This window comes from Camelus ferus, chromosome 34, assembly GCF_009834535.1.
Source record: "Camelus ferus isolate YT-003-E chromosome 34, BCGSAC_Cfer_1.0, whole genome shotgun sequence".
Lineage (NCBI taxonomy): Eukaryota > Metazoa > Chordata > Mammalia > Artiodactyla > Camelidae > Camelus > Camelus ferus.
Window position 1 is genome coordinate 16,709,298 of NC_045729.1, and position 21,851 is coordinate 16,731,148.

The following is a 21,851-nucleotide window of genomic DNA, read 5'->3' on the forward strand; positions in this document are numbered from 1 at the left end:
AAGTCAGTTCTGTTAACTTGAGAAGATGCAACATGCCTTCCTCCTGATGGCCAAGATGGAATCTTAGGCAGAGAAGACCCTTACCTGAGGGGCAGCGCGGGGTCTGTGGGTTCAAGGAAGAGGGTTTCTGAGTCATAGTGAATGGTGTGGGATCCCCCGATCTTGAGGCGACGCCGGGCAGAGGACACCCGGATAAGGGCTCTGCTCTGGCCCTTCCGTTCGAGAGGAGGGAGCGGCTTCCGGTATCAGTTTTTCTCAAATCTGCAGTGAAGCCAAAGGCCCACGCCTGGAGGGGAGGGCGGGGAAGATGAAGACGGCCCCGCGCGCACCGCTTCTCCGCCCACGGTCCGCCCCGGGATCGTGCCCCTCCGCGCCGCCACGCCCGCCGACTAACGTTCCGGCTTCCGCGGCGGCCTGAGATCCCGGAAGAGGCGGGGCTTCGAGGCGAGCGCGCGCTGTGCGCCTGCGTGAGACGTTTCCGTGGTGTGGCGTCTGAGCGCCGGCCTCGGGCCGCACGTGGAGTCCCGCGCCTGCTGCCCAGGGCGGTCTCGGGGCTGGGCCCGCTTCCAGGTGAACCGAGGCTTCGCGCGGGTCTAGAGGAATTCCGGGAAGGAAAGGTGAGGCGCGGACCTGGACTGGGGCGTGGGAAGGGTGACACGGTGCAGACGGCGTGGGAACCAGGGCCCGGGGCTCAGCGTGGAGTGGAGGTTGGCTAGGCCTCGAGGGGCTGTTGGGCTGCCGAGTCGAGGTTCTGGTCGGGGCGAAGCCCTTTACACTGCGATTCGCTTCGTCTGCACCCTGCCTTTCTCTTGCGACACGCGCCACCTCACCTGTCTCCCGTTTTTATTTTCCCCAGGACGATGGGGCGCAAGTTGGACCCTACGAAGAAGGAGAAACGGGGGCCAGGCCGAAAGGCCCGGAAACAGAAGGGTGCTGAGACCGAACTCGCCAAATTCTTGCCTGCAGGTAAGGGTCAGGTGCGCCCGCTCCTACCGAGTCTCCAGCTTTTGCGCCATTCTTTCATCTGTAGCGTAACCTTTACATTTTTCAGTCTGTGTGTTCCTTTCTGTTCACGTGGAATTTTCTTTATATGTGTTATTAGGAAGTAAGTATGAACGAAGTATGCATGTATGAACGAAACACCTTCATGAGCATTTAGGACGTAGGGAAGATGCGATAAGTAGTCATGCAACGAGAGGTGTGGTTTAACATTGAGAGGGTTCAGAGGAAGAGGGGAGCCTACGGAGTTAGAGTTTCAAAAAGTTTCGTAAAGATGCGTTTTGAAATGTGAGTGACATTTTAGCAAGTGGAAGTTGGGACAGGCCAGTCACTGTGAACTCCGTCGTGGAGGGGATGGAGATGGGGAAGCACAGGTCTGGTTCCCAGGTGGTGAGCTGTCTCCTGTGTGGAAGACTGGGTGGGAGAGAAAAACGGGCAGGTAGTTTGTGTTGAGCTTTGTGTGAAAGATGCAGTTTATTGAGGTATTGGTAAGTGCTGAACATTACATTGAACTCTTTGGACACATTGTTACCATGTCATTCTCTTTGGTGTCCTGTGAGAGAGGCAGTGCTAGTAAGTTGGATGCTGAGAGGTTAGCTTGCCTACAATTATTAAACGATAGGGCTGAGATTTAAACCTTTTATTTCTTGGAGAAGATATGAAAAGCAGCAGTTGTAAAGGTAAACTCTGGTGTTGGTAACTGAGACTAAAAGAAAAGGCAGAAGAAAGATAAATTTTGAATCTGTGTTGTTATCAGAATGGCAGCTATGCTATTTATTGAAATCAGAAGTCTGGAGGGAGGCCCAGTGTGGACTTGGTTGATGAACAACCAGATGGAGATCATTTTCTTTACCTCTTATCTCTTATTCAGCTCCTGGTAGAGCACAGTGGAGTGAGTTACAATCTACTGCCTTTAAAAACTAGTGTCCTAATTCTCTCCCCTTTTATTTCCTCTCCCATTGCTATTTTTCTTTTCCCCTGTAACTTATTGCTCTGCCTGGTTTTTTAAACAGCTGGTGAGGACAATTCCAAGAGGCTGTCCAGTCGTGCTCGAAAGAGGTGAGTGTTCAGACTACGTTACACAGATTAAATTGGTCCTGCTCATCTGTAACCACATGATCCCATGTGACTGTGCTGATGGAAAGGGCTGTTAGGGGGCTGTCACATTTCCCTGCAAGGGGAGGTGGCAGGTGTGTTCCTTCTCCTCATTCCTTCTCATTCTTATGTCTTTTCAGGGCAGCCAAGAGGAGGTTGGGCTCTGCTGATGCCCCTGAGACGAGTAAGTCTCCTGGGGCCAAACCGCTGCCTGGAAAGCTACCAAAAGGTCCGTGAAAATAGGGGCTGGGTGCTCTTTGAGGAGTCCTCTGGATCCTAGGTGGGGAAGGGCTTGCTGAGCATTTCTGGAGTGAAAGGAACAGCCACAAGGACATTCTTGGGAGTAGATAGTGTGGGGCCCATCAGTGTGTGGCTGCCATGAGTCCAGGATTCTTCAAACCCTTTGGGATCTTTGCAGGAGCTGTCCAGACACCCGGTAAGAAGGGAGCCCTGTCCTTATTTACCACTACTCAAAGCAAGAAGCGCCCGGCACCAGGCCATAGCAGTGACGAGGAGGGAGACTCTGGAGAGGACGGTGTGTTGAACCAGGGGGACCTCTGGGGCTCTGAAGACAGTGATGCTGACATGGTAGATGACTATGGAGCTGACTCCAACTCCGAGGATGAAGATGAGGAGGACGGTGAGGAGGTGAGCTTTATTTCTTGGGGTGTTCAGGAAGCGATCCTTGCCTTTTTAGAGTCTTTCCAGATCCTTGAGATTATTCCTCAATGACCAGGATAAACCTGAGTAGAAAAAAAGGATTTTCACTTTCCATCAGTGTTTTCATACCGCCTTATGTCCTCTCAGCACACGTGCAAGTTGACAAGAGCTATAGGACAGTGCACTGTGAGATGAGAGTGCTCGCGGCTGGTGCAGACATGGCAAGGCAGACATGTGTACGGACCTGCTGATGGGACTAGACATGCACACAGATTTCTTAATGGCATTTGGTATCTAAGAACCTTAAAAAGGCTTTTCTGTTTGACTTAGTAATTCCAGTTAGGAAGATGATCCAGAATATATAAATAAAGATTCATTTGCTAAGACGTAAGAAGTTATTTATGTATCACAAAATTAGCATACGAGTGTGTTATTAGGAAAAGTCAGGCAATATAGAGTTGCATGGAATAAAAAGAAAGTTCCCATTTGCACCTGTCTCCCATAACCCCCCTTCTCTCCATGGAGTTATTATTATGAGATTTACAGGCACTGTGTGGACCATGTTGCCAGCGACTGCAAACTTCCAAAATGCCCAGTATGCTTACCTGAATTCTGGTTCATTCATATGCTACATTAACATTTGGCCATTATGTCTATGAAAACGCTTGTAACTGTGAATACAGCTAGATTACAGATATAACTGTAAATGAGAAAAGGCAAAAAAAAAAACCTGAAAATGCATCACAATTTCAATAATATGAAAAGCGGCTTTTGCCTCCCCACCCCCGTGTGCTCTCCGGTGTAGAAAGAACAGTGCAGTGAACGCTTTCAATCTGTCATGTTATTTCAACGATGGGAAATGTTTTGCCAATCTTATACCCATTTTTGGAGAGTATATGTTTCTTTCTGGGAGTTAAGAGTTGTATCTGTATTTAGGGAAAAGTAAAACACAGAGGCAGGGAAGTATCACGTGGGCTGTAGAAGGGCAGGCTTTGCGTCACCAGCCCTTTGTCTCTCTTTCCAGTTGCTGCCCATTGAAAGGGCTGCTCGGAAGCAGAAGGCCCAGGAAGCTGCTGCTGGGTGAGTTTTGGAAGCTCTTAAGGAGGAAATAGGCTGGGATGAGGGAAACATGAGTGGGGAGGAGGAGGTGTCTGTTTGGATCTGTGAACCGCTATGTTAACAGGGGCCAGTGGAGCGAGGAGGAGACTGATGAAGAGGAGGAAGAAGAGGCGGTGTCCCCTGAGTCAGGCCCCAGAGAGGATGAAGAGGCCGATGGCTTGCAGATCAATGTGGATGAGGAGGAGCCTTTTGTGCTGCCCCCTACTGGGGAGATGGAGCAAGATATCCTTTGGGTGCAGCGGTGCAGGGATCGGGGAGATGCTTGGGAGAGGGGGTTTCCAGCCCCGGGACATTAGGAAGCAGTTCCTTACTTAGCAGGTCCACATGCCCAGGCTCCAGACTTGCAGCGGGTTCACAAGCGCATCCAAGATATAGTGGGAGTGCTGCGTGACTTCGGGACGCAGCGGGAGGAAGGTCGGTCTCGATCTGAGTATCTGCAGCGGCTTCGGAAGGATCTGGCCACTTACTACTCCTACGGAGACTTCCTCCTTGGCAAGCTCATGGACCTCTTCCCTCTGTGCGAGGTGCTGAGGGCCAGTCTGACGCCCTTCCTGCTGTGCTTTCCTCACCTTCTCTCCCTGTGTGAGGGAGGCGGTTGGCCCCTTTGCTCCCTGGTTTTCTGGCTGAGCTCCTAGGCCGGCCTGACCGGTTCCCTGCCGTCCTCTGTCCTAGCTGGTGGAGTTCTTGGAAGCCAATGAGGTGCCTCGGCCTATCACCCTCAGGACCAATACCTTGAAGACCCGACGCCGGGACCTGGCTCAGGTGAGGGGTGGGCTTTGAGGTTTGCTTGTCTCGGGGAGGCGCTGACTTCTACGAGCCCCCGAGATTTCCTTATCCCTCCCTGTGACTGGGTGGGGTTTCAGTACCTGAGCATTTCTTGGTACAGGCATGATCCCAGGAAGCAAACCTAGACAGGCCCAGTGCCATGCTGGGTTTGGTGGGCTGGCTCAGGGCCGAGGACCTCTATGGAGTGGGAAACTGGTCTGTTCTGCCTCTGCTCCCTGTGACAGGGCTGGGATGTCTGTGTCACCATAAAAATGCTGCCATAGAAGCGGGGAGGATATAGCTTAGTGGTAATGTGTGTGCTTAGCATGCACAAGGTCCTGGGTTCAATTTCCATTACTTCTGTTAAGTAGATAGATAAATAGATAAACAGATGATAGATAGATAGATAATAGATAGACAAGAAAATAAATAAATCAATAACCAAATAAACAACCTTCTCTCCAAAACAAACAAACGAGTACTGCCGCAGAAAGAAGTGGGTGGGAGCTGTCTTCCTTGTCGATCATTGAGAAGCTGCTGAAACTGATTCCTGCCCTTGGGATTAGAAATGGTGCACAGGCAATATTTTAAGCTCATCATTTCCAAGGGTTCGGGGACCCTAGGTTAAACATTCTAGTTTCAGAGTCAGTGGTGTGGCACTATGTGTGTATATCTCATGGCTTGAAGATAACCTGAAAATTAAAATGGTGTAACTGATAATTCTAAATTTTAGTGTGGTAAGGGGGCTAAGCCTCTTGGAAAATCAGAGTCTACTTCCAGGAAATAAAAGAATAGGATCTGGCAGTTGCTGCATTGGGAGGAAGTTCAGACCTTGAGTTAGAACTTGAGGCTAAGGAGAAGGACACTGTGGATGCAATGGGAGAAACTGCTCTGTGAGCTTGCAATGATTGTGTCCTGACTAAGCTTTAGGGGGTTATGGTGCCACAGACCTCCCGACAGGACCAGGTTTTCCTACTCCATCTGCTTTCTGGGTAGAGTAGCCTACGAGATTTTAAAAACCTTCATCCCTCTTATCTTCAGGCGCTAATCAATCGTGGGGTTAACCTGGATCCCCTGGGCAAGTGGTCAAAGACTGGACTCGTGGTCTATGATTCTTCAGTGCCCATTGGTAAGTGTTCCCTGCCTGGTGGCCCTTCTCCCCCTGCCCTTGTCCCGGCATGTCACAAGCGGGTCCTCCTCCACAGGTGCTACTCCCGAGTACCTGGCTGGGCACTACATGCTGCAGGGAGCCTCCAGCATGTTGCCTGTCATGGCCTTGGCACCCCAGGAACATGAGCGGATCCTGGACATGTGCTGTGCACCTGGAGGAAAGACCAGCTACATAGGTATGGAGGGGCCGGCAGGGCTAGGGTTCACCTGGCTCTCCGCTTATGAAAGTAGGTGGGCTCGGTGAGTTGCCAGCGCTCAGGGAACAGTGTGCAGGCATTCAGCAGGATTCGGGGGGGGGGGGCGGGCACAGGCTCTGGAGTCGGCCTGGATTCCAGCCCCATGCGTGCCTCTCACTGCCCGCGTGACCTTGGCCAAGCCCCTGGTCGCAGTCATCCGTGGCAAGGTGTCCTCTTGCTTGAGTGGGCTATTATGTTATACTTGGGCTGTGAGGGTTGAGATGTGCATGTTGAAGTCCTTGACAATGTTCAGCATGTAGTTAGACGTAACATTTTATTAAGTTGTTAACACTTGTAAGAAGTAACTTGGTCTCTAGGATCAGAAGGGCTATCAGTAATAGTGGAAAAATCACCCTGGGAGGCATGCTCACTACAGGGTAGGCAGTGGGGAATGCGGCTGATTGGGGGTGGAGTCTGCCTGGAAGGGATGAGACTTCACCGGCAGATTCCTGGGCTGGAGGGTGGCCAGCAGGTGTGGAGGCTGGGGAGCTGCTGGTGAGCACTGTGCCCTCCTCCTTCAGCCCAGCTGATGAAGAACACAGGTGTGATCCTTGCCAACGATGCCAATGCTGAGCGGCTTAAGAGTGTCGTGGGCAACCTGCACCGGCTGGGAGTCACCAACACCATCGTCAGCCACTATGATGGGCGCCAGTTCCCCAAGGTGGGGTCCCCCAGGCGCGTCTCTCCTGAGCCATCTTCCAGGTCCCCTCCCCTTTTCTGGCGTCAGCATTGAGACTTGCCCCTGGGAAATAAATGGTGTGGTTCAGGTGTCAAAAACATCTGACTGATCTGCCCTTTTGCCCAGGTGGTAGGGGGCTTCGACCGAGTCCTGCTGGATGCTCCCTGCAGTGGCACTGGGGTTATCTCCAAGGACCCGGCTGTGAAAACTAACAAGGTAGAGTTGGGACCAGCTGAGATGTCTTGAGGGGGAACCTTGTGGAGCTGGAGTGGGAGGTGGAGTCGCCCTCTGAGCAGTCAGTGGCTCCTTTCTCCTGAGGCTGCCTTTGAAGTTCAACACCGTGCATCTCTCCATCTTGGGACAGGATGAGAAGGACATCCTGCGCTGTGCTCACCTGCAGAAGGAGCTGCTTCTGAGTGCTATTGACTCCGTCAGCGCCACCTCCAGGACGGGAGGCTACCTGGTCTACTGCACCTGCTCCGTCATGGTGAGGCCTGTCGCGGTGTGAGGGGCAGGGCTGGGGGCTGTTGTCATCCCTCGGTGCCCCCTTCAGCTCCAGCTCTGCTTTCCTTCTCTGTCTCCCCGCCTGGCAGGTGGAAGAGAATGAGTGGGTGGTAGACTATGCCCTGAAAAAGAGGAATGTGCGGCTGGTGCCCACTGGCCTAGACTTTGGCCAGGAGGGCTTCACCCGGTTCCGGGAAAGGCGCTTCCACCCTACTCTGCGCTCCACCCGCCGCTTCTACCCCCACACCCACAACATGGATGGTTTTTTTATTGCCAAGTTCAAGAAATTCTCCAATTCTGTCCCCCAGCCCCAAACAGGTAAGCGCTCTGCACTTTGTGCCTTTTGCTCTTTGTTTCTCTGAAGAGGCTTTTATAAAGTGTGCTGCAGGGAAGAGCCAAGTCTCTTGCCTTCCTCTTCCAGCCTTTGCATGGTAGGGTGAGAGACCCCTTTTATCCCAACTAGAGTGGTTCCCGAGCCTGGACCCTGTTTGGGTGTGTTACAGCATTTACGTGAGTGAGGCCTTTTCCTTGATTCTGCCAAGTGGCTGCAGTTGCTGGGCATTAAATGCATTCCCCTCGTGGGTGTGGTTTCTTTTCTTGGCCGAGGGTTGCCTTCCTGGTAGCAGACCTCTGCTGGGCCAAGCCTTGTCAGCACTGGCTTGGCACAGGACTCCTCAGAACCCGCAGCACTTCTCTGAGCCCATCACACTAACTGCAGCTTGTTCTCTCAGCCATCTTGAGGAGTCTGGCCTGGATCTCAAGGGGAAGGGTGGGGCTTTCTGAAATGGCCAGAAGGCTCTGCATGCTGGGATGTCACCCCGGGTTTAGTTGGAAGAGGGAGAGGCAGGCTTCTCTGGATACAAACTGTGTGACTTACTGAGTTGACTTTGTTTTTCTTTATGAACTGCCTCTTGAGAAAAGTCACATCTCAATGTTTACGGAGTAAACACCTCTAAGAAATGTCAAGATTTCCTGTAATTTTTCTTTTCTGCTGTAACTGTAAAAGTACATATTTAATATATGTCAGTCTTATTTTCCTGCATCTCATCCAAATCTGCATGGAAAAAAATTGTTTTCTTAAAAGAAAAGCCTAGTGCTTCAGGTTTATTTGGGATTCACCTCCTTAGAGTGTCTTGTAACCTGCTGTCCTCAAGGGGGCATAACTTCCTCTAAAAATCTTTTGGCTCAAGGATGGGTAGTGATCCCTTCTCTTTAATACGAAATTCAAAAATGACTCGAGTAAAGGCCAGGTGCTACTGAGTAATATGAACCCAGGGAGCCTACTCTTAGGCAGATTGTGTGGACCACTTGGCCAGGAGCTAGCACCAGGCAGTTTCCTTGTTTTAATACCTCTGCTTACTTTCTCCACTAATGATCAAGACCCAGTGGTGAGGCCCACTTTCTCAAACTGTTTAATTTTAACCCCAGGAAATTCTGCAACATCTACTCCTGCAAACATAGACTTGTCCAACCCAAAAGGGCAGGTGACCCCCAAGTCTGAGAGCAGCGGCCAGTCTGCCAAGAAGGCCAGAGTGGCTGTGGAAGCAAAGCAGAGGCCACAGAAACGGCAACATCCCAAGAAGGCTTCCTTCCGGAAGCGGAATGGCATCTCCAAAGGGACAGACTCAGAATTGTCCACCGTGTCTTCTGTCACAAAAGCCCAGCCTTCCTCCAAGAGCCAGGACAGCAGTCAGCTGGCTGAAAAAGCTGCAGTGGCTGGGAAACTAAAGCAACAGTCTCCCAAACTGCCGTCCTCCAAGAAAGTTGCCTTCCGGAAGCAGCACGCTCCCCGCAAGGGCCCAGACACAGAAATGCCTGCAGTGCAGCCCCTCTCTAAGGCCCAGGCTGCTCTCAAACCTGAGGACGGTGACCGGCCCTGTGGGAACACTGCAGGGGCTGAGATGGTAAAGCAGTTACCGGAGCAGCCTGTCAAGAAGGCTGCCTTCCAGAAACAGAATGGCACCCCCAAGGAACCTAAGACTCCCACTCTGTCCCCTTGCAGTTCCAGCCGGCCCCCACCAGCAAAGAGGAGAAAATCTTAGTCCAGAGGCAGTGTCCAGCCACTGCTGTCTTCGGTGAATGGTTGAACTAGACTGGGGTGGCTTATTGTCGTTTTTACTGGGTCAGAACTCAACTCTGTGAGGATGGCTTCCCCACTGTGGATATGAAATTTAATACAAATTTTATAATCTCTGGCCGCTGTGTGTGTTTTGAGACGACTGGGTACTAGCTTTGCTGCTTTATGGGTAGAGGTGGGAGGGTGGGACCGGGCCCCTCTGAAGAGAGGGGACAGTGTGGTATATTGACAAATCACGTAAGTTCCAGGCCCTTGGGGAGGGGTCCCTTGGTCTCCCCAAGGACCCAGGGAAGGAGCCTCATGGAGTCAGGGCCTGGGTGTTTGGACTTTGGAGAAAGGAGGGCAATAGGGGTGTAGGGAAGATGGGTTTCGTGCCACCAGAACCATGGAATGCTGGAAGACCTGGGTTTTATACCCCTCTGCCACCCTGGCTGGATTACAGACACGAGCCAGGGTCAGGTTAGCTCGGAGCTCAGCCTCAGACCCGGAAAGTTCGGTCCAGGTGCCAGCCTCCAGCCCAGCGGTTCATTGGCTTCCTCCGTGCCCTCCCCCGCCCCGCTGACCTCTGCCCCTTCCGCTGAGCCGTCTTATTGGCTGCTCCGCGTCCCCCTGGCGCCTCATTGGCTCTTCTCCTTCGCCCTCCATCCGTGCTCTCGCACGGGTCTCCATCTCCCGGCAGACGGCGCAGCCATGAATCCGTTATTCGGCCCGAACCTCTTCCTCCTCCAGCAGGAGCAGCAGGGCCTGGCCGGGCAGCTGGGGGACCCTCTGGGAGGCGACCACTTGGCCGGCGGCGGGGACGTGCCCCCGGCGCCGCTCGCCCCTGCCGGCCCGAGTCCCTACTCGCCGCCCGGGCCGGGCCCGGCGCCCCCCGCCGCCATGGCGCTCCGCAACGACTTGGGCTCCAACATCAACGTGCTCAAGACCCTGAACCTCCGCTTTCGCTGCTTCTTGGCCAAGGTGCACGAGCTGGAGCGCCGCAACCGGCTGCTGGAGAAGCAGCTGCAGCAGGCGCTGGAGGAGGGTAAGCAGGGCCGGTGGGGCCTGGCTCGCCGCGACCAGGCCGTGCAGACCGGCTTCGTCAGCCCCGTCCGGCCCCTGGGGCTGCCCCTGGGCGCCCGGCCGGCCACCGTCTGCACCCCGTCGGCGCGAGTGCTGGGCTCGCCCGCGCGGTCGCCCGCCGGCCCCCTCGCGCCCTCCGCCGTCTGCCACCCGGCGCCCTCCACCTCCACCGCCTACTCCTCGTCTGCCCGCTTCATGCCCGGCACGATCTGGTCCTTCTCTCACCGCCGGCTCGGGCCGGGACTGGAGCCCACTCTGGTGCAAGGGCCTGGCCTGTCGTGGGTGCACCCGGACGGGGTGGGCGTCCAGATCGACACCATCACCCCCGAGATCCGCGCGCTCTACAACGTGCTGGCTAAAGTGAAGCGCGAGCGGGACGAGTACAAACGGAGGTAGGGACGGGGAAGGCGGGGACCCGGCCCAGCGTCAGGCCACCCTCGGGCCGGTGCTAGGTGTGAGTCCAGGAGCGGAGAGCAGCTGGGCCCGAGAATCGGGGAGGAGTAAAGAAGAGTAGAGCTCCTGCTGTGTAAGGAGGAGCTTGAAGGCGATAGCCGGATGCTAGAATCTACAGAGAATGCAGAAGTCAGACTCATGACAGGAAGAAGAGTAGGAGCAGAATCCTGTGGGGAACCCATGTTTTCCTTCTGGCTTTTCTTTCTGTCTCAGCTATGCTGCAGTGCTTGGATGATGGTGTAAACTGTGGAGATTTTGTCAGGTGTGAAAAAGGACATGGGTCTGAGGGGTCACATCTGGGCTACTGCTGACCCCCGCCAGTCCCAGGCCTCGGAGTGATTTTATGATTTAAGCTCCGCATACTGATAGGAAGTAAGAGAAAAAGGGTGCAGCTTCAAGTTGGGAGTCTAAGTGAAATGAGAAGGGGCCGGGAAGGGGAGGCTGCACCTTGCAGTGGGGGATCCTGCCGCTGCCCAGGGTTTCCCAAAGTACTGTCCACAGAAGCCGCATGCCCACTCTAGTTCCAGCCAAAAGGCTCTGGGGACCTCAGCAGTTCTGGAAGTTGGTCAAAAAAAAGGAGGGGAAAGAAAAAGTAAAGGGAATTCCTTAGGGAAAGAGGAAGGGATGGATAGTGGGCGTAGGGCTAGTGAAAACTGGGGGATGGGAAAGTGCAGAGCGGAAGGCAGAGGACTCTTGAAGAGGGCAGCAGAGACCCGAGTAGGAGAAAGTTGGGAATAGGAGCACACCCGTGATGTAAGGCAGCTGGGGCAGGCCCCGTCACGCTGAGGATGAAGAGCTGGCTTTCAGGGGGAACCCCGCACGGTAGCACAAGGGGCCAGGGAGGGGACACGATGCTGGAGTGCTGGCTGCACCCAAGTGGATTCCTTAGAGGGCTGATAACCAGGCCGCTGGGACAGGAGCATGAGCACAGCCAGAACGTTGTAGACTGTGACCAGGATGCCATAGTTGAAGAGGGAGGAGATGACAGGTCAGAAGGAGGCTTTGGTTTGGGGGCCTTCAGGTTTAACCTCTTACTGAGCTACTCTGGGCAGGCCTTGTGGGCCTGCCTGGGAATTACCCTTGCGGCCCAGCGGGGCAGAGATTTGTGTCTGGTGAGGACTGACCGAATCTTCTGGGAAATGCCTGCTGGGCCTGGGGATGACTTTCAGGAATCTGTTACCTGCTAGAATCTAGCAGATCACAGGTCAGCAGGCTTTCTGAGGTTGAGTCCTGTCATGCTGCCTGGCTTCCTTAGCTGTAGTCCATGTTTTAGGTGTCTTTGGGAGTCTCAGTTATCCTAAAACCATCCTTCAGATGCCCAGCCCTAACCCCTGCGGGAATTAATTAACACAGTCAGCAGTGGAACAGGGACAGTTCTGGAATATGTCCATAACCACAGGAACAACTGCTGTTCTTAGGGGCCTTTTTTTTTTTTAAACTGAAAGAGTGTTTGTCCTTGGTCCAGCTGTCCAGGGCAGCAAAGAGTTATTCCTCGGGGACTGATGAGCTCATGGCTCTGCAGTGCACTGCTGTGCAGAGGGCCCCACGGCCAGACTTGGACGGTATGTGACACTGGCAGTTACTCATTCTTCCACCCCAGATCCCCTGCCCTCGTTCTGTTCTCTTTGTAGCAACGCTATCTCCCGTCTGTAGCCCAGAAGACATGGGCATACTTTAAGCACTAAACTGAGAAGGAGCCGAGGCCTCCTGGTTCTGTGTTCAGCCCCCTGCCTCACGTGACCGTGGGTGGGTCTCTCTTTCCTGGACTCAGTTTTTCCTAGTATAGGAGTGGCCCCTGCTTCTTCATCCCACTCTGGAATGCTGTTCATTTGGAAGAGAGGTGTTTGCTCAATGTAGAATACATGGAAATTGCCCCAGTTCTCCCCATGTTTAGAGAACCTTGTAAGTGAGACCAGACTTGAATGGAGGTCAAAATGAACCTATCTGTGGGGAAGTCTGGCTAGAGTACAAACTGAATTCTAGTGAGCTTCCAAGTGATTAATTTCCAGACCTTTTCTTTTGCCCCGTAGGATTTTATTAATCTTAATAATCCTTACCTAACTTCCTTACTTATGTTTCTACCTGAAACAGTTGAGTTCACTGCCCTAGCCTTCCTGGTGCAATTGGTCCAATTGGTTGTTGTCCCCTTGTCAGTCCTGCTTGCTTCCTCCAGGGACGCTTGGACCCCAGGGGCATCAGGGTACCACATCCCGTGCTGTCACGCTGTAGATGAAGAAACCAAGGCCCCGAAAAGAGAAAGGTCTTATCTAAGAAAATACATAACCTGGTGCAGCTGGGCCCCTTGCTGGCCCCGTCTGTCTGAATGGGAATGCCAGAGCGAAGGGGAGGAGGACATGGGGACCAGCAGTCAGGGGAGGCCGGGCAGAGAGCCAGGAAGGCGGGAGCTGGGCCGTGCGATGAGCCAGCGGATGGAGACCAGGCTGGTTGCCTCCTCCCTGCCCAGCAGCGGTGATGTCGAGGAGTTATTATTAGGAATGCTGCAGTGCGGATGCGAGTGAGGAGCAGGAGAGCAAGGAGAGATGGGACTGGAGGGAGAGCCCAAGGAAGAGAGCGGAGGCACCTGGGAACAGAGATGGAGGGGAGGGCAGGAGATGACCGACTCCTAGGTCTGCAGCTCTCTGTGCTGATTCCTAACCGTCTTGGTCATACTGAAGTTTCTCTCTTGGTGCAGTTCCCCTCTTCTCTCAGCCCTGGAAAAAGCCTTTCCAGGACGGGGCGAGAAGTGCTAGGCTCTAGAATGGGATCCTGAGATGCCCTGCCAGTCCAGCCAACCTTGTAGGGTCCTGATGTCCCAAGCAGTGGTATTGTCCCCGCCACTGCCCTTCCGCCTCTGTGATGTGGTGGAGGGTGCTCTGACTCACTCCCAGCCCTGGGAAAAGGGCTCTGCTTGGCCAGGAGTGTCTTCTAGCCTCCTCGTGGCCTTAGGCTCTGCATCTTGGAGCCCAGGATGCCACCTCTAGGCCTTGTCCCATCCACCATGTCAGTGAGGCACTTTCCCGTACTCCGGTGTCCCTCTCCCTCTGAGTCTGAGTGTAATCCCAGGCTTGAGCGCATCAGGCCAGCCCTGGCCCCTCTCTGCTGCTCACTGAGGGCCTCTGGGTGGGCACTTCCTGGAGCTTGTGGGGATGGACTGTGAGGTCTGCTACCAGGCTCTTGACCAACTGTGTTGATGCGGTATGTGTCCCGCAGCTGCTTTTGCAGGGTTAATGTCCCACAAGAGGCAGGGCAGCGGGCTAGACGAGCTCTGTTCTGGTGCAGGCAGGAGGCGGGAGCCCGGATCTGTGCAACTGAAGGTGGGAGACCGGGCGGGGTGGGCCTGGCGGTCTGGTGTGGGCAGGAGGAGGGGATGAGGCCCACCGGACAGCTGGTTGGGCCGGGGCCTGAGCGGGATGGGCCCTACAAGGGACCAGAGCAGCATAGTTGCCCTTAAATGTAGTTCCTGGTGCCAGGCCGGAGGTTCTGGGAAGGCGGCTAGTGAGCTCGGCACTGGCCAGGGGCCTGGAGCTGCCCGACAGCTGCTGCTGTCCGGCCGCACGTTCCTGTCTGGCTCCTCCTGTCTGGGGCGCCAGACCCAGGGCCAAGGCCTGAGCCGGATGGGTGAGGGACAGGGAGCAGAGGAGGGAGGACCCCCACCCATGTGCTCGCCCTTGGCTGTGTCTGCAGGTGGGAAGAGGAGTACACGGTGCGGCTGCAGCTGCAGGAGCGTGTGAACGAGCTCCAGGAGGTGAGGGCCGCCCTCCTCCCAGGTCCTGCTTGTCCTGGCCCCTGCCCGCCCTGCAGGGCCGCTCACGTTGGGTTTCTCCTGACTGCAGGAAGCCCAGGAGGCCGATGCCTGCCAGGAGGAGCTGGCCATGAAGGTGGAGCAGCTGAAAGCCGAGCTGGTGGTCTTCAAGGGGCTGATGAGCAACGTGAGTGCAGCCTCCTCGCCCCCCACCCCCCATCCCCCGGCCAGGCTCGCCCACGAGGCCATGCGCAGCCAGGCTGAGCAGGCCTTTCTGGCTGGGGCCTGCCCACCATGCCTCACCCCGCTTTGCTGTGCTTCTGGTTCTTCCCCCTTGCCCACCCCCCAGTTCAAGAGAAGGAACGCAAGTCCCCATGGCCTGCACCGTTACTGGAGGTTGTTAAGCAGTGGTTGAGAACCCAGATCCCGCCTCTGCAGCCTGCTCTCAGTGTGGCCCTGGGTCCTTGGCAGCCCTGCCTCTGTGTGCTTGTCTGCGGAATGGGGTAGTGAAACATGTACTTGGCAGAACAGTTCTGAAGGAGGTGACAGCTCAGGGCAGCGCTGGCTCCTACTCAGTGTCACCTACTGTTCCTGCCGTTGCCATACTTCCTCCACTCTCTTAACGCCCAGGAGTCTCTCTGTCTCTGGGAACTGAAGTTCCAGGAGGGAGCCCCCTGCACGCCCCAGGAATGGGGCCACATCCTCCAGGGGCCCCCCACCTGACTAGGGAGCCAGTTGCCTGAGCAGAGTGCTAGGGGTGAGGGACACCCAGGAAACATGCTGCCGTCTGCTTGGAGGAGCCAGAGACACGTGTCTGGGAGGGTGAGGGGATGTCGCTGGGCGACTGTCACCATTCCCTTCACTCCCTGCACAGAACCTGTCGGAGCTGGACACGAAAATCCAGGAGAAGGCCATGAAGGTGGACATGGACATCTGCCGCCGCATCGACATCACCGCCAAGCTCTGTGATGTGGCTCAGCAGCGCAACTGCGAGGACATGATCAGGATGTTCCAGGTGAGGGTGGGGCTGCCTCGGCCCAGCCCCGCCCCCGCCGCCCACACCTGGGCCAGGCTGGGGGGCGAGGGCAGCCTCTGGAGGGGAGTTCAGAGCTGTCTCTAATGCCGTCTCTCCCCTCCCCTCTCTCTCCTGTCCGCCTCCTCTCCTCTCTTCCTTTCATCTTTTCTTGCTTCCTCCACAGAAGAAGCTGGTTAGTTTTGCTCTCACGCAAGCTTCTTATGGCCCTGCCCCTGTTTCTCAGCTCCCCGGGCCTCCTGACCCGCTGGGCTCTCAGTGCAGACCCCCCTCCTCGGTCTTCCTGCTCCCCTCCTCTTCTCTCTTTCTCTCTCTCTCTCTGCTTCATTTCTCTCTCTCCCTTCGCCCTTTTCCAGATCTGGACACGTGACTCAGGTTCTGCCTTGTCAACATCGTGTCTCCCTCCTCCTTGCAGCCCGAAACGTCCCTCTCGGTTCAGTCATTCACTAGAAAGACTGTTTTTAGAAAAGAAACCCCCTGAGCCATCTGCACATCTTCCTGTGGCCACAGCCAGCCGTTTCTCCCTTATCTTACTGCTCTGTTTTCTCTGTTTCTTCTCTGTCTTCCTCCTAGTCTGCAGCCCTGTACCCATCCGTGTTTGTCTGCCTGTCTCGGCGACGCTGGTGTCTCTGTACCTGTCTTGTAACCGTGTCTTCTCTCTGTCCGCCCACCCACCCCTCCCGCTGGTCCATGCTTCCCTGCCCGCCCACCTACCCGCCGGCGCCCACCGCCCTTCTCCTCATGCACCCGGCCTCGTCTCTGTAGTCTCTGCACTTGTCTCCCATTAAGGTCCCATCCATGGGGGGGCGGAAGCGGGAGCGCAAGGCAGCCGTCGAGGAGGACACCTCCCTGTCGGAGAGTGACGGGCCCCGCCACCCCGACGGGGACGAGGAGGAGAGCGCAGCCCTCAGCATCAACGAGGAGATGCAGCGCATGCTGAACCAGCTGTGAGTCCCGCAGGCCCCTCGGGCCGCCCGAGGCGGCAGCGGCCCAGCAGCCCCGCGCCACCCGCCTTGACCCCCGGGCTCCCTGTCTCTAGGAGGGAGTATGATTTTGAGGACGACTGTGACAGCCTGACTTGGGAGGAGACCGAGGAGACTCTGCTGCTTTGGGAGGATTTCTCAGGCTATGCCCTGGCTGCCACAGAGGCCCCGGGAGAGGTAACTGCCCTCCCGGCTGCAGGCCCCCGGCTCCTCCTCTCCGGCCCGGCGCCGGGCTCCCGGCTTCTCCCCGCCAGCCCTCCACTCCGAGCCGTCTTTCCTCTGTGGCCAGCATCCGTCACATGCTTCTCCCTCGTCCTGTGTCCTCATCCTTGCTCTCTCCGGCCTCCTTTAATGTGACTCTCTCCCCCACCTTGCCCTGTGGCCCGTCCCATCCCGTCCCTCCCCTCCCGCTTCCCTCTCCACTCCAGCAGCCGGAAGAGAGTTTGGAGAAGGTGATTAAAGATACTGAGTCCCTGTTCAAAACCCGGGAGAAAGAATATCAGGAAACCATTGACCAGATAGAGGTAAGTAAGGCCGGGAGCTGAAGCCAAGGGGCCCAGGGTCCCGGTTGGTCAGGAGCAGGGCTGCGCGACCCCAGACACCAGGGCCTCCCCTTCCCTCCTGGCAGGGGAGGAGTGAGCTCCCCGCTGCAGCACCTCTGGGGCGGCCGTGGGGGGAGGCAGGCAGGCAGACGTGGGCTCACACGTCGGCTCTGTCACATACTTGCTTCCACTCTTACTTGCTTCTAACTAGCTTCTCTCTGAGTCTTCTTCTTTGTTTGTAGACTGGGGATCTTAGTAATACCGCCCTCAGGGCTGTCTGAAGGTCAAGCGCAGCAGTCCCCAGGTAGAGTGGGGCCGCATCCGCCTCGCAGTAAGCACACCGTGTAGCAGTGGTTTGCTGTTGTCACTCTGGTCAGTGCTGCGGCAGAGTCCCCTCGGAGGTGGACTTGAACTTTGCTGCTGCTTCAGCTCAGGCTCTGAGCTATCGGAGGCATCTCCATTCTTATTCCTTAGCCTTGAGGAGCCTTCTCGAGATGGCAGGTGGAGCTGGTGCTTTAACTTACACTCTGGGCCGCGGGAAGGGTCTGTGTCAGCCCAGCAGAAGGAGCTTTGGGGCTCGGCTCGGCTCTAAGCCCTGTGAGCCCTCCTGCCTGAGCGTGAGAGCGTCCTTTCCGCACCCTCTGACTTTGGTGGGGATGAGGCTGGGCACCTTCTGGAACTCTCGTCTCTCTCCATTCACTGCTCTCACACTGCCTACATTTTGAGAAGGAAGCTGTGAGATTGTTTTCCTCTGTCCTCATTCTGCCGGCACTGCCTGCTCCTTTAAGCAAAATGTACTTTCGTGCTTTGCCCAGGCAGACACGTGCTTAGTTTGAAAGGCACAGCCAGACTGTGCCACCAGCAGAGGAGCTGGGAGGGGAGGCCCGCGTTCTGCTGTCCCGTTTACAGTGTCTCACTGCCCACCTCTCTGCGTGAGGAGAGATGTCAGGGCGGACGCGGTGGCTTTGGTTGCACTGTCACTCCTGACCCTCCCTCTGGGGCACCTGAAGTCCCTTTATCTCAGTGACTTTTGATCTCTCAGGGTCCCTGGGACGGAAGCAGGGACCATTTCCATTCCTGGATGCTGAGGCCAAGGCCAGGGTGGAGGGTGGGAGGGGGTTCTTCCTCCCCTCCTCCCTCCTCCCCCGACCTGCTCCCAGCCTCAGGCTCACTGCCCTGCCCTGCCTCTCCGTCCAAGTGCCTGTTTCAGGGGAGGCTGTTGGGGTCATCCCCTTCTCGCCGCCCTGTCCTAAACGTGTGAATGGAAGGGAGATGTACAAATGTGTAGACACATGGCAGTCCTGGCCTCGTCTTCTGCTGGGGTGTGTTCGGTTCTCCCCTCCTTTCCTGCCCCACAGAGATGGGCTCCAGAACCCCACCTTCTTCCCGGGGTGCAGGAATTGGGCTGTAGGTGGCAGCCAGTCTGGACAAGAGCTGGTGGCATTGTATTTCCTTCCTGGATTGAACAGTCAGCACATCCTGCCCCTTGGCTTCCTGCTGGGGGACCCCAGTTGGGATCCCGGCTTTGCAACCAAGGCTGTCGTTTCAGCCATGCTCACGAGGGCTTCTGACCCTGCTTCTCTGCCCCCAGCCACCATGTCATCCCTGTGTCACTGTCCCGACCATCTCTTTGTCTGTCCCTGTGACCGTTTCCTTCTCTCTCCAAGTTCCCATCCTCTCTCTGCCCAGTTCAGATCGTTCGTGGGTGGTTACCCACCCCATCTCTTTGCTCTCAGGCAGTCAAGCAAATCACCTCGAGCGGTTTTAGTCTGCCTCCTCTTTTGGCCCCTGTTCTTTGTGCCCCAAAACAAAGAGAGGCAGCAGACTGTCTCCGGCCCAGATCCTTAGATCCTTTGCAGCCGCCGCCTGCCGCCCAGCTCTGGGAGGGAGACTGCATTTCCTTGACTCCCAAGCCCCCAGTTTTTCCACATCTGACGTATTTTGAGTCAGTCTACTTCTCATAACCCGTAGGACCTTCGGGGTGGCAGGCAGGCCTTCTGTTAGTCTCTGAAAAGGGTTTACAAGTGGCAGAAGTCATGAGGAGGAAATCACTGGTAAGAGAATGGGGCCCCTTTCTGCCGTGCCCAGGTGGCCTCCTCTCTGCCATGAGTCTTGTAGATGCTTCACGACGTTAAGTGATTCAGCTCCCATCGAGGTGCGGGGCTTGCCCACGCAGAGATGAGTCGGACCTGTGGCCGGTCTTGCCAGGAGCTCCCAGCTCGGATAGGGGGACAGGCTGGGAACAGTGCTGTTCCGGAGTGAGGGGCGAGCAGGCCACGCGGGGACCCAGGGAGGGGGCAGTGCCGTCCACAGGTAGCCCTCCAGGCATGTGTGCGCCCATGAGTGTCCCTCCTCCGCGCCCACAGTTCCTTTTCTCCTGGCTTCCCGTCGTGTCTGTTTAGAGAATGCAGGCCTGGAGAGCGGATGCCTCTGTGGGCTGAGGTTCCTGGGGAATGATGCTGTATCAGGTGCCTTCTGCCGTGAGCTGGTTTGCTTTTAGATGTCAGCCCTCCACCCTGGCTGCCAGGGCCCCTGCCCGGGGGGTGCCCTTGGCAGTTTAGCCTCCCGGGGACTGGGGGCAGGGGCCCTGCTGACCAGCAGCCCTGCCCCGTCCCTGCCGCAGCTGGAGCTGGCCACAGCCAAGAACGACATGAACCGGCACCTGCACGAGTACATGGAGATGTGCAGCATGAAGCGGGGCCTGGACGTGCAGATGGAGACCTGCCGCCGGCTCATCACCCAGTCTGGGGACCGGTAAGCCCTCCCTGGAGTGTGGGTCCGCCAGGGTGCAGGTGGGCAGGGGGCAGCGCCCGCCACCGCTCCAGCGGTGACTCAGCCCGTTGAGGTGGGGCTGCCCATCGGAGGTCACCTACTATGTTTGGCCTGGTCCGCGGCTTCCTCTTCCTGGAAGCTGGGTGATACGTGTATCCATTCGTGGCTCGATGGCTGAAACTCCCTGATGCCACCCACTCTGATGGTGCTTCTGGTCAAAGGCAGCTACAAATCAACCAGAAACAGAATGGGCGCAGGGGCAGATTTTTATCTAAAGTCAGGACCAGTTTGTGACTTTGACCCTGTATCAATTTTTTCTTTTAATCACAAAACTACTACAGGTAGACATAAAGCCAGGGCCACAGAGCCAGGGCACTCAAACAGGCAGTGTCTCATGCTGTGACTTCAGATATTTCTGAACTCAGCCTCTCGGGGTCCCTACGTTCAAGTGGGGACTGTCCACCCATCAGGCTGGGTTGGGAGAGGGCCCTGCATCCACCCTCACCTGTGGCCTCCTGCCCCGCTGAAGGTGTTACTCACCTGCCTGCCAAGGAATCAGTCCAGGGGCGGGGATGCCAGCCCCCTCAGGATTCCCGTCTGCTCCGAGGTTACAACTGGTGTTTTTTTCTAGAAAGTCTCCTGCTTTCACTGCGGTCCCACTTAGCGACCCGCCGCCGCCGCCGCCAAGCGAGGCTGAGGACTCCGATCACGATGTCTCATCTGACAGCTCCATGAGATAGGGACCCCCTCCAGCTCGGCCCGCTGGGGTCCCGCTCGCGAGACAGAGGGCTGGGAGTCACAGAAGGGGGCACCGAGCCTGGCCTCGGGCCCTGGGCTCTCCTCCCGGCTTCCTCCCTTGGTCCTCGGCCTCTCTCGGGTTCTGGGGTGTCCGGAGCGAGGCCTGGCCGCACAGCCGGGGTCTCCTGCCTTCACGCCTGGGTGTCTGCTACTCTCGCCTTTAACACGCTGCCGGTGCTCGCGGCCCCTCGCCCTCTCCGTCGAGTAAGGACTGTGATCTTCCTTCCCTCCCTGTGGCCTGGAGCCAGCTGGTAGTCTTGATTCTGTACTGGTGCTGACTGGCCCAGGCACTGGTATGAAGTGGGCCAGGCTGGACATCCTGTGGCTTGTGTGACAAGAGAGGTTGTCCCTGCGTGTCACAGGTGAGGGAGCGGGACTAGGCACAGCACTGTGTCCTGCTGTCCAAGTGCTCGCAGCCATCTGCCCGTTGACAGCAGAGTGACATGGCTGTGACTTCCCTCATGGAAGTGCTACACATAACGGGGCCTTAGAGCGCCCAGTCCAGGCAGCTTCTGGGTCTGGCCGAGCGCAGTATTGTAGAGGGAGGTGGAAGCTCCTGCTTGTCACTGCCAAGTGACAGGAAGGTGGCACTACCTGTGTGGCTGTGTGTGTGCACGTGTGCACGTGTTCACGTGTGCCTAGCACGTGTGCTCAGGGCCACAGCTTCTTCAAGCATCAGCGGAAGACGTGCTTCCTCCATGTCTCGTGCACTGAGACCAACAGACTGAGCAAGATGTCCCGGACTCGGAAAAGCTCGGAGAAACTGGGGAGGCGAGACTGAAACGACCTCAGTGTCACTGCCGGAGGCAGGCTGGGCTGGGCTGGGCTGAGCTGATGTTGAGTGGAATCTAATAATGAAACTGGCAAGTATTTATGGAACACTTTGTGTCGCTGTTTCCAGCAGTTTCTGGTGGCGGCTTGGCGACAGCCCTCACCGTGCCGTGTGGCTGGTTTTCACCATTTTACAAACATGCAGGTGCAGGGTGAGGCGCAGAGGTTCTAAGTAACTTGTCCAGAGTAACGGGAGCCTCAGGTGGGCCTCAGCCCGGGTTGCTGGTGCCGGCTGTGCTTCCCGCCGAGCCCTTGGGCGGCCTGGGAGTAAAGCCATCCCAACCCTGCCCCCGGTCCAACCCTACTGTAACCCCTCTGAAGACCCCGGGAG

At 56.4% G+C, this 21,851-nt stretch overlaps 2 protein-coding genes and 1 long non-coding RNA gene across 13 annotated transcripts; all 3 read left to right on the plus strand.

The window, feature by feature from the left end:
• The first annotated feature begins 464 nt into the window (after window positions 1–464).
• Window positions 465–9,422, plus strand: NOP2 (NOP2 nucleolar protein). The gene is made up of 16 exons (XM_006175532.3): window positions 465–617; window positions 857–966; window positions 2,013–2,058; window positions 2,235–2,323; window positions 2,513–2,742; window positions 3,779–3,834; window positions 3,938–4,095; window positions 4,198–4,397; window positions 4,546–4,635; window positions 5,680–5,767; window positions 5,844–5,984; window positions 6,566–6,705; window positions 6,850–6,939; window positions 7,088–7,210; window positions 7,317–7,545; window positions 8,656–9,422. The coding sequence occupies exons 2-16, from the start codon at window positions 861–863 to the stop codon at window positions 9,267–9,269; spliced, it is 2,400 nt and encodes a 799-aa protein (XP_006175594.3). The 5' UTR covers window positions 465–617; window positions 857–860; the 3' UTR covers window positions 9,270–9,422.
• A 517-nt stretch (window positions 9,423–9,939) lies between these two features.
• Window positions 9,940–21,568, plus strand: IFFO1 (intermediate filament family orphan 1). 11 transcript variants are annotated; one of them, XM_032472942.1, is made up of 10 exons: window positions 9,946–10,758; window positions 14,504–14,564; window positions 14,653–14,748; window positions 15,436–15,576; window positions 15,761–15,769; window positions 16,360–16,541; window positions 16,634–16,754; window positions 17,006–17,101; window positions 19,743–19,873; window positions 20,527–21,568. In XM_032472942.1, the coding sequence occupies exons 1-10, from the start codon at window positions 9,995–9,997 to the stop codon at window positions 20,624–20,626; spliced, it is 1,701 nt and encodes a 566-aa protein (XP_032328833.1). In that variant the 5' UTR covers window positions 9,946–9,994; the 3' UTR covers window positions 20,627–21,568. The 11 variants fall into 11 exon arrangements, with proteins under 11 accessions (XP_032328839.1, XP_032328840.1, XP_032328833.1 ...); XM_032472939.1 differs by having other exon boundaries at window positions 9,948–10,758; window positions 20,523–21,568; XM_032472941.1 differs by having other exon boundaries at window positions 9,948–10,758; window positions 17,009–17,101; window positions 20,523–21,568.
• On the plus strand, window positions 10,768–14,067 carry LOC116661273. Its single transcript, XR_004317096.1, has 3 exons — window positions 10,768–11,081; window positions 12,285–12,381; window positions 14,030–14,067. It is a non-coding gene; the product is annotated as an uncharacterized LOC116661273 (long non-coding RNA).
• Window positions 21,569–21,851: the final 283 nt, after the last annotated feature.

Bases quoted from the DNA above. Each gene is read 5' to 3' on its own strand.
- NOP2 (XM_006175532.3), top strand. From the start codon at position 861: ATGGGGCGCAAGTTGGACCCTACGAAGAAGGAGAAACGGGGGCCAGGC. The intron at 2,743-3,778 runs GTGAGCTTTATT...CTCTCTTTCCAG, and splicing joins ATGAGGAGGACGGTGAGGAG to TTGCTGCCCATTGAAAGGGC. The intron at 5,768-5,843 runs GTAAGTGTTCCC...CCTCCTCCACAG, and splicing joins TGATTCTTCAGTGCCCATTG to GTGCTACTCCCGAGTACCTG.
- IFFO1 (XM_032472939.1), top strand. From the start codon at position 9,995: ATGAATCCGTTATTCGGCCCGAACCTCTTCCTCCTCCAGCAGGAGCAG. The intron at 14,565-14,652 runs GTGAGGGCCGCC...TCCTGACTGCAG, and splicing joins GTGTGAACGAGCTCCAGGAG to GAAGCCCAGGAGGCCGATGC. The intron at 14,749-15,435 runs GTGAGTGCAGCC...CTCCCTGCACAG, and splicing joins TCAAGGGGCTGATGAGCAAC to AACCTGTCGGAGCTGGACAC.